Consider the following 11283-nt stretch of genomic DNA (forward strand, 5'->3'; position numbering starts at 1 on the left):
GTTAAGTTGGTCCTCCAATTTTTTTTTAGTCTCAATTTGGTCCCAAATTTTGAAAAACTGATCGTCTTGTATGATAAATTTTGTTAAATTCCTCGAAACAATGATCTTTCCATTAAAATTGAAACTGTTAATATGGATGATTTGCTTTGTTGGTAAAATTAACCTAATCCTATTATTAATTTTTAAATAAAATCAGGGGTCAAAAGAATAATTAAACCTAAATATTTTTATTTTTTATTATATTTAATTTTATGTTTTTTTATGTATTTACATTAAATGTTATGTTTAAATAAAAGAAATAAAAAATAAAAAATTTAATTTTTATTAATTTCTAATATATATTATCTATAATTTAAAAAAATTAATAAATTTTAAATATATTTTTAATTATATATATATATATATATATATATATATATATATATATATATATATATATATGTAAAAAAAATAAAAATCTTGGGGAGGCCAGGGCTCCTCCCTGCCCCCCAAATAGTTCTGCCACTATATGTTGATATTTGAAAAGTTTTCTTATATCTCTAAGGTATTTTTCATCTTATCATATTCTTAATTATACATTTGTTTTTCTTTGTGCAATTTCTTTCAATAGTCTCTCAAATTGTTTTTAAGACACACATTTGTTAATTTTTTTAATATTTTTATTTGTTGTTTATTTTCATAATGTAGAATACTATTTTGATATATTTTATCTAATTATTTTTTATTTTATAACTCATTATCAATCATATTGTAATTTTTTTACTATAATTGTATAAATAACTCTTATTTACTACAATATAAAAATTTAATGTAATTGTTATGAATATTTTTTATCACCATCCAACATATATTTGAGTTCAAAAGATACAAGATTTATGTCAAAATTTTATTATTATGTTTATTATTATTATTTTTTCATCATTTTGATCAAGTGTTGTATTGAGATTTTTATTAGTATATAAAAAAGAGATTCATTAGAATTTAAAAATTGAAGTAAACAAATATTTAAATATATTTTAATTTGAATATTTGTTTTTCTTTCATATTTTTTTTAAAAATAGTTTTAAATTTTATCAACTAGGTTTCATTAATGTTTGCAAATTTAATAAATGTTTTGGTTCTCATGAAATTTTATTTGGTATTCTAATCTAAAATGTAAATAATTATAATTTATTTCAAAGTATTTGATATTGAAGAAACAATCATTCTCCAAATATTGAATATTTGATAATATTATGTTTCGTTTACCGTAATTTTTTATTATTCTATAAAAATTAATTAAAATTAATTATGAAGTAGTAAAATAATGGGTACGGGTACGAGATTATACCCGTTACCCGGTAGGGATGGGGATGAGACAAAAGTTTGAAATCTGTTGGATTTGGGTATGGGGATGTGGGGATGAATTTTTTCTACGGAGATGGGTATGAGATAGCAAAACTCGTCCCCGCCCCGTTGTCATTCCTTTGTACTTTTTATTTGTTTTGTTGTTCATTTTATATCTACGTATCTATGTAATTATTTGAATTAAAAAGATAATTATAAAATTATTAAAATGATAAAACTAACAAATAATTTTTTTATTATAAATAATTATTTAAATTTAAAAAATAATAATTAAGAGGATAAAATTGTAAAAATGAAAGAGGAAACAAAAAATATGTATCTCTTTATAGATGTAGTTATTGTATTATTATTATTATTATTATTATTATTATTATTATTATTATTATTATTATCACTACGAGATATTATTATAAAGGTATTATTATCATTGTAGTTAGACACACATCTTAATTTTATTTACTATAGATTTTATTTCAATTACTTGTCCTTTGTATTTGTTTTGTTGTTGATGTATATATTTATATATAATTATAGATTATTATAGTTAACATTAGCCTTAGTATTAACAGACATTAATATCTATAACATAAACATCATTAGTATTATCATTGGTTTGTTATTATTGGTATCATTATTAATTTTATTATTATTATTATTATTATTATTATTCATAGTGGTGTTATTATTATAAGTGTTTTTTTTAATTATAAAAAACGTTGTTATACTAAATACTCTTGCTAAATAGATTTTTAATCTTTTAAAATTTTTATAATTTATAATTTATATTAATATTATTATTAATATTTTTAATGGTTAATAAATATAATAACAATCATGTATTATTTTAAAAAAATTGAAATAAAACAAAAAACAATAAAAGAGTACCACGAATCACGTCCTATTATAATGATTTCGTAAAATCAATCAACTGTACAATTGTGATATCAATTATATTTAAAATTAAAATTAATATCACATTACTTTGATTTACTATTTTATTATTTTAATAATAATATTTACAACAATATAACTTAATTTTCATAATATTTTATTACATAATATTTTTACTGTTTTATTATTTTAATATATAAAATAAAAAAATACAACCCGAATATATATACGGTTAGTCTTCTAATTGAAAAAGAAAAAATAAAATAAAAACAGAGACCCAAAATTATTTAAGTCTAAAAAGAAAATAAACAATAATTATATATATTTTTTCAATCATTTTGACGTATTAGTATTTTGATCTTAAACTTGAAGTAGTAATATTCTCATGATAAATTTGAACTCTTGTAATGTAATCGAGTTATAAGTTATTCCTTAAAATAACATCGTGAGCGTATTGAGATTAGTTTTGTTAAGATTAGTTTATCAATATAAGTTTATTTAGATCAATTTTTTTCATATTCTTCTGAAATAAAAATAAATAAAAATAAATTCAAAAATATTTTTTTAAAATTAGTTTACAGAAATCTTTGTATAACTCTTTTAAATATTTTTAACTTCATAAAATCAATAAAGAAACGAATTTAACACTAAAATCAATAATTTTAAATGTGCATGGAAAATTTGATACAATCTTACCTAAGATCAATTGTTGAGCTTTTTCATTATCTCTGGAAAAAAATTAAACTCTAACACTATTATTTTAAAATTATAATACCAAAAAGAACAAATTATTAATTCTATTTTTCTCTCTCACACAGACATAATGATAATTGCCATTTAAACCATTCCACCCAGACTTGATTCTTTTATTCATCAGTAAAACTAAAGAACACTACAACTTAGCCGAAGAATCCTCATCCTAGGCAAGAAAGCAGAATCGGCGAAGAGCCACGAATACTTTATAGTATAGTATCTACCCTGAATATTGTACATAATAAATATCCAATCATCTTCATCCAAATCTATGCTACGATGACACCAATCGTATCGTATCATACCCTCCAAACACACACAAGCATCACCCTTCAACCACGCGTAAACAAATTTCAATAACACTCGCGTGCCCTTACGCGTCATTTCATACCGCACCCTTTGTTCAAGCGGAGGAGCAACAATCTTGTGAATCAGTCCCCACGGTAAAACCATGCACCTTCGACAAAACCCTATCTACGAATCGGAGAACAGCGAGGGAGAGTGCCGAAAGAGATCGTACGGCGCCCAAAGACTGTCCAACGGACAAGGCTTCTTCGAATCGATTCGCAGCCACGGCTTCCCCTTGCCGCTCCAGTGGAGGAGGCTCACTGGACCGGGATGAAGGTCACGGCAGAGACCTTCAAGATTGTCGCCGCCGAGACCGTGCTGGTTCCATCGGTGCCCCACGCGCTCCACGTCGCCGGCGAACACAAGCAGAAATGGTGGCAACGATCCGAGCTCGTAGATCCGGTTCCGCTTCTGGATACGCATCCACGTCTCGAGCTTTTCCGTGTATCTTCCCTCTCGCCACTTCCACAGATCGATCACCATCACACCGGTATTGAAGTAGCAGGCGACGCGTCCCTTAAACGACGCCGCGTAGCTCGGGTTCGACCAGAAGCGGTGCGTGAAGTAATTGGTGAAGTTGGCGTGGCAGTATTCGGGCGCGCCAAGCACACGAGAGTGGAGGTCGATTGTCCAAAGTTTCGCCACATCGTCGACAACGATGAGGTCGGAATCGAAGTAGATGATTCGCCTGACGTTCGCCGGGAGCAAGTCAGCTAGATACATCCGCGCGTAGTTCAGCGGCTGGTCCAGTGCACGTCGGATCGAATACGAGATCTTGCCCCGCACGAGGTTTGCGTCGAAGTGGTAGAGGTGGAAGGCTAGGTACGGGAACGTCGTCGTTATTATGCGCCGGAGCTCTGCACGTCGGTGCGTGGTGGCGATGAAGTGGAATACAACGTTCTCCGGACACGACGTGTGTTGCAGCACGGAGAACACGCCAGCGATGGATCCGCGGAGGTAGGTCGCGTCCAGCGTCATCGCGATGTGGAAGACTGACTCTCCGTGCGCTCGGTTGCGGCATTCTCTTCCGTTGCGGAATGCCGGCGCTTCGCGGAACGTGGGAAGCTCGCTGGCGATTCCGGTCGCCGGCAAATGCGCTTCGACGACCACTAACAGAACTGTCACCAACAACGTAAGGTAGTGTGCGAGTGTGAATGACAGTGTCGGTGGCATGGTGACGAAACCAGGGAATGGAAACCAGAGAAGAAAAACATTAGGAGTGTATTTTTTGTGAAGGTGCAAGGGTATTTTTGGATTTTTGTTGTGGTTTGGTTGGGTTGTGGACCCCGCAATGAACAACATGGTAGGAAGCCAGGCTGGAAATGGAAAGACGTGAGTGTGGCTTTTTAAACTTCGAAATGTGTGCTTTGTTTTTATGTTGTGAAAAATGATGTGGTGTTTGCACCCTTTGATCTATCCCACCGTGAGAATTCGACAGCTATGATTTGAGATTAGAGTACTTGCGTGAAATTGCGTGTAGTAGGTTTGTCAGCACTTGATAATCGCGATTCGCTTAGGAATATGTGGTTGTTGAAGCTGATTTGTTTTTTCTTTTTTTTTTAGAACATAATTTTTTTCAAAGAATATTTAAAAATAGATTCTTGCCAACAGTACTGTAGGAACTAGACCATTTGTTGGAAATTCCATTCTCGTTGAGCTTATTCTCAACACAGAACAGGAGTTTCCACGTTGGAAAACTAACTCGGAAAATCAAATTTCAGTTAATTTTTTTAACAAAAGAGAAAAAGGGAAGACAGAAGAAAAAAGTAATTATAATTAAAATAAACAATAATTAATATTATGATTTAGTAATAATTTAAGAGGCGTTTTCAATTAAAATTATAAAAGATGTACCTATTTTTCTCATAAAATAAGATTTTCTTGTTGAACCATATTTGCTTGAAAGAATGTGATGTCATTCTTAGATGGTGCTAAAGTCTCCCCTCTCTTGAACCATCATATAGTTGTAATCATGAGATGGTACAGGGATTTGTTCTTGTGATATATAATTAACTATTCTAAAAGGGTTTCTACTAATTGGTTAATTTGAAGAGCATAATCCAAAGATAAAGTTACCCTTTTAGACATTACTAATTGAAGCTTGAGTTGTTGAACTCTAATTTCGATTTGATTCATAAACTAGGTGTTGAAGATTTACCATATATGGAACTTCTTTCTTAACCCCCAACTTTATAACTTTATAACTTTATTTTACATTGTATAAACATCAAGATTTTAATTGCTTATTAAAAAATACAAACAATCGGATGACAATTGTACTTCTCTTATGTTTCTTACCTAGAAGCTTTAGTAAAAATAATATAAATAAACATAAATCTTCTCTTTAAGTATGAGTTTTTTTAACATTAAAACACATATTTCTAAATTAAAAAAAAATTCTTTTGTACCATTGTAGAGCAGGTCATTAGGATAAATTATAGATTTTGATACTATTGTTATACTTTTGGAGGAGAGACATAAGTAAAATTCAACACTAAATATTAATGAGCACTAAACAAACTCATATAAAAAATCAATACACCAATTTCAAACTCCAAATTAAAAAAAAATATTGTTCTACTTATATATATATATATATATATATATATATATATATATATATATATATATATATATATATATATATATATTATTCATCTATATTCTATACGTTTGAACTCATTTATGAATTCGCAACAAGTTCTTTTAAAAAATATTATTAAGAGATTTTAAAGACTTTCCAGATCTAATAATACTTAATTAAAAATTATTAAAAATTTTAATAAAATTATAAATGAATTAAAATTGATATGTTATATGTAATTGATGACAACATTGGAATTAATTGAGTCACAATAAAGGATGTGAATACTGTTCTTGGATATGTTTTAACTACTCTAGGTAGCCTCTATTTTAGTTATGTATAATAAAGCTTAACCCTTTTTGAATAACTTAGCCAATTATTAATTATTTATATTTTTTATAACATAGATATAAAATAACTATTTACTGTACATATATATACAAAATTTGATTTTATTTTGTTACAATAATAAACTTATAATTAATCATGTGTCAACTTTTAATTCGAAAGACAATTATATACAAAAAAATAAATGGTACTTAAATATAGGTTTAACTAATCGTAAGGTACCCAGTTTGGTACTAGAGTATCAACGTTAGTCAACGTGCCATGTGTCAATATGTGATTTTTTTGATTTTTTTTTAAAAAAATTAATTTTTTTTTAATTTTTAATTTTTTTTTTAATTTTTTTTTTTTAAAAATTAAAAATGCCACGTGTCAAGTTCCTGTGTGTGACACGTGGCATTGTCAGTTCCACGTGGCATTATAATGCCACGTGTCAGTGTCACTATTAGATGTCATTGTGTTGATTTCGATTTGATCCCCACATATGTCTTTTTGTTTCAATTTAGTACCTAAGTATGTGTATCTGATTCAATTTTGTCCCAATTTTTTTTTAATAATTAAAATATTTTTGTAATCCATTTTTTATAAGATTAAAAATAATTAAGTATAAATATTTTTACAAAATTAAGTACTAATATTTATAATGTTTCTCTCAATTTCAGACCAAATTTATTATTTGTATGAATGTTATGCTATTTATAAGTACTAAAATGACTTTTATCACTAAATTTTAATATAAATATCAAATACTTATTTTTTTTTAAACTTTTATACTTAATTACTTTTAATTTTATTAAAAAATATTTTAATTATTAAAAATTATTAGGTCAAAATTGAATCAAATACACATAAGTAGGTACTAAATTGAAACGAAAAAACATAAATGGGGACTAAATCAAAATCATCACAATGACATCTGATAGTGACACTGACACGTGGCATTACAATGCCACGTGGCACTGACAATGCCACGTGTCACACATAGGGACTTGACACGTGGCATTTTAAATTTTTTAAAAAAAAAATTTAAAAATTAAAAAAAAAATTAAAATTTTTTTAAAAAAAATCAAAAAAACCACATATTGACACGTGGCACGTTGACTAACGGCGTTAGTCAACTCTGTCTGAAAGGGACCTAATTGAAGCAATTTTCAAAAATTGAGATGCAATTGACACTTTTTTAAAAGCGGGTACCAATTTGACACTCTAGTACCAAATTGGGTACCTTGCAATTAATTAAACCTTAAATATATTATGATACTTTTATATATACAAAATTGGATTCTTTTTAATTGTGGGTCCTAAAGCTGTCATACTACTTACTAAACACATCCAGAGATCCCTTGTGTATGAGTACATCATACATCATCCTATGTACGAATATGGTAATGAGAAGTTGATTGGACAAAACTTCTGGTAATGTTTAAGAATAAGGTGAATTTTTGGGAGGATATATTGAAGTAACAGAAACACTAGACAGGTTAGGGGTAATGTGTAAGGGGTAATGTGTAAGGGGCTTCTCCATGTACCCTCAATTATTTATTCTGTATTTTTAAAAGTTAATTTAATTTCTACTTTGTTCTCTACACTAAAAATTAAAGAATAAATTTTCTCTCTCTTATAATTAATACAGTAACTCACTTATGTATCTCCAATTTTTAATTTGACCTAGTCCCTTTTTACCGCAACAACTCCTTTTCTCTTCCACATACATCATTTTTTTTTTTCTGTCTTCTCTCCCCTCTGATTTTGGATCCTTTATTTTGTGTTGCATTGCATTCTGTATGTTATATGCATCTTTAAATTTGTAAATGAGATGCTAATTTGAATCTGTTATTTGAAACAACGAAAGTGGACTTTCATAGCACATTTAAAAAAAAAAAAATTATTACGGATGTCGATATCCGGTTCACATTTTTTGAATTTTGTTATGTATCATTACGGATGTTGACATCCGGTTCAGAAAATTGCATTGCAGATGTCGACATCCAGATAACATTCTTTTGGTTTTCATTATGGATGTAGCTGGTTTATTGGATTATTACAGATGTCGACATCCGGCTTGCATTGTGGATGTCGACATCCGATTCACAATTTTTTGGATTTTCAATACGAATGTGACTGATTTATTGAATTATTACGTATGTCGACATCCGATTCAGACAATTACATTGGGATTCATTTCTAAATTATACCAGATATCCACATCCGGTGTTTTCTTATTACAAAATAAAATAATAATGTAAAATAATTAATTAGATATAATTACATATGTAAAGAAAATAAACAAATAAATAACTAAATAAATATTTAAATATCTAAATAATATATACTGGAGTAATCAAGGACAAAAATGATTTCAATGATAAATTAAAAAAAAATTATAATGACTTGCCGACGTGGACATCCAACTCAAAAATTTGACATTCGTTACTAAACTATATAGATGTCCACATACAATTTATCTTTTATTATAAACTTTAAATATTATAACGTAAAAAAATAATTTATTTAGATATAATATCATATGTATACAAAATAAACAAATAAATTACTAAATCAATATTTATATAACTAAAATAACATATATCGGATCAATAATCAAAAAGGCAAAAAAATATTTAAATAAAAAATTAATTAAAAAAATAAAATGCTTTGACGTGGACATCTGACTTACAGAGTTGACATTCATTTCTACATTTCCATATTCAGTAAGTATTTCAATACCTTTCTTAAACTAAAATATTTTAATACCTTTCTTAAATTAAAATATTTTTGTGATAAACTTAATAATTAATTAAAATAAATAAATATAATATTTATTAAATCTTTATCTTAATAACTAAAAAAAATTAACTAAGTTTGTGAAATCACTTCATCAGAACATAACAAATAAAACCATTAACCATTCAAATGTCTCAACCAGATGTCGACATCCGTAATAGTGTATTTAAAAAACTATTAACCAACAATTGCAAAAAAAGAAACCGGTTGTCGACATCCTCAATTCAAATGCCTTAACTGGATGTCGACATCCGTAATAGTGTAGTTTAAAATTGACATTTGTAATAAACAGTTCAAAAATATGAACTGGATGTCGACATTCATAATGTTTCAATTCAAAAGTGACATCCGTTACTATAATTAGAAAAACATGAATCAGATGTCGACATCCATAAAATAAATGTCTTAATCGGATGTCGACATTCATAATTGCCTTATATGAAAAAAAAAATCCTTTACAGAACTCCACTTCTGTTGTTTCCAAAAATAAATTTAAACAAAACTCATTTATTAATTTAAACACGGATTGCATAGATAAAACATTCAATTGATAACACAATAGCAAAACTGGACTTTGGATCTAAAGGTGAAGACTGCAACTGTTGCAATGCGAAGAGAAGAAACAAGATATGACGAGAAAAAAAGGGTTGCTGCCGTAGGGTTAAGTCAAATTAAATATTGGGGGTACATGAGTGGAGTGATGTATTAAATAGAAGAGAGATAAAATTTACTTTTATTTTTACTGTAAAGGGCAAAACATGAATTAATTTTTTTTTGGAGATTAAGAAAAAACCATTAGAGGTGCCGGGATAAGGCCCCTAATGTGTATGTAAAACATTTCAACGACCTTTTACAAACAACGTAAACGTTCATAAAAGAATAAAAACATTTTAAACACAATTGAGAAAAAAGAACATGACAAAATCTTTTTACATTACTTAAAGTAGGGTGGACTAAAAATCTAATTTTCTTGATCCAATCCACTTTTGCTCCAATTCAATCCATTTATAATCCATTTTTTAAAAAATTCAATCCATTTAAAATCCATTTAATGGATATGGATTTCAATCTAATCTATATTTTATATATTTTATGGATTGGATATCCATTTTATAAATCAAGATTTTTAAATGTGGATAATCCAAAAAATCCAATCCAAATTTTCAATTTAAATTTTTAGTTGGGTTAGACTAAAGATTAAGATGGACTATGCTAAATTCAGACTTGGACAGGCCTTGCTCGACAACCTATACGGATCGGGCAGGCCCGACGACCATAAGAGGTTGGGCGGGCCTAAAGATATGAACGGGCTAGGCAGGCTCGACAAAGCGAACGAGTCGATCGAGCCCAACGATCCGGAAAATTCGAGTGAGCCCGATGACCCGAACGGGGCAGGAGGGCCTAATGACCTGATGAGCCAGGTGGGCCCGAAGACCCGAATGAGCCAGGCGGGTTTGAAGATCTGAACGGGCCAAGCGGGCTCGAAAACCCGTACGGGCCAAGTGGGCCCGATGACCCGAATGGGTCAAGCGGGCTTGAAGAACCGAACGAGTCAGGCAGGCCCAAAGACCCGAACGGGCCCAACGATCCGAACGGGCCCGAATGGGGTGGACGACCTGGACGGGCCCGGCGACCCGGACGGGTCTGACGACCTACACGGGCCTTACGACCCAGATGGGCACGATGACACGAACAGGCGCGTCGACCCGGACGGGGATTACGACCTGGACAGGCTCTACGACACAAACGAGCTTGACGTCCTGGATGGGCCCTATGACTCGGATGGGCCCCACGACCCGAACATGCTCAACGACCCAGATGGGTCCGATGACCCAGACGGGCCTAACGAACTTGACGTACTCGGAAGGGCCCCACGACTCAAACGTGCCCGACTACCCGATTGGGCCCAACTGTTTGGACGGGTCCGTTCGGGTCGTCTGGCCCGTCTGGCTTGTTTGGCTTGTCCAGGTCGTCCGGCCCATTTGGGTCGTCCGGCCCGTTTCTGTCGTCGAGCCTGTTCGTGTTGTCGGGCCCGTCCGGGTCGTCCGTGTCGTCGGGCCCGTCCGGGTCGTCGGGCCCATCCGGGTCATCCGGGCCTTAATGACACAAGTTTTAAAAAATTCAACTTAAATTTCTTTTATAAAAAATGGATTATGAATTTTGAACTTGATTCAAATATTTGGATTGGATTTAAATTTTGATCCAAATATTTGGATCTGAATTTAAAAAAG

At 30.8% G+C, this 11283-nt stretch overlaps 1 protein-coding gene across 1 annotated transcript; it reads right to left on the reverse strand.

The window, feature by feature from the left end:
- Positions 1–3068: 3068 nt before the first annotated feature.
- On the reverse strand, positions 3069–4685 carry LOC114179341 (putative galacturonosyltransferase-like 3). The gene has a single exon (XM_028065658.2). The coding sequence runs from the start codon at positions 4639–4641 to the stop codon at positions 3466–3468; it is 1176 nt and encodes a 391-aa protein (XP_027921459.1). The 5' UTR covers positions 4642–4685; the 3' UTR covers positions 3069–3465.
- Between the last annotated feature and the right edge of the window lie 6598 nt (positions 4686–11283).

This window comes from Vigna unguiculata, chromosome 3, assembly GCF_037176805.1.
Source record: "Vigna unguiculata cultivar grain cowpea cultivar isolate G323 ecotype 2 chromosome 3, ASM3717680v1, whole genome shotgun sequence".
Taxonomy (NCBI): Eukaryota; Viridiplantae; Streptophyta; class Magnoliopsida; order Fabales; family Fabaceae; genus Vigna; species Vigna unguiculata.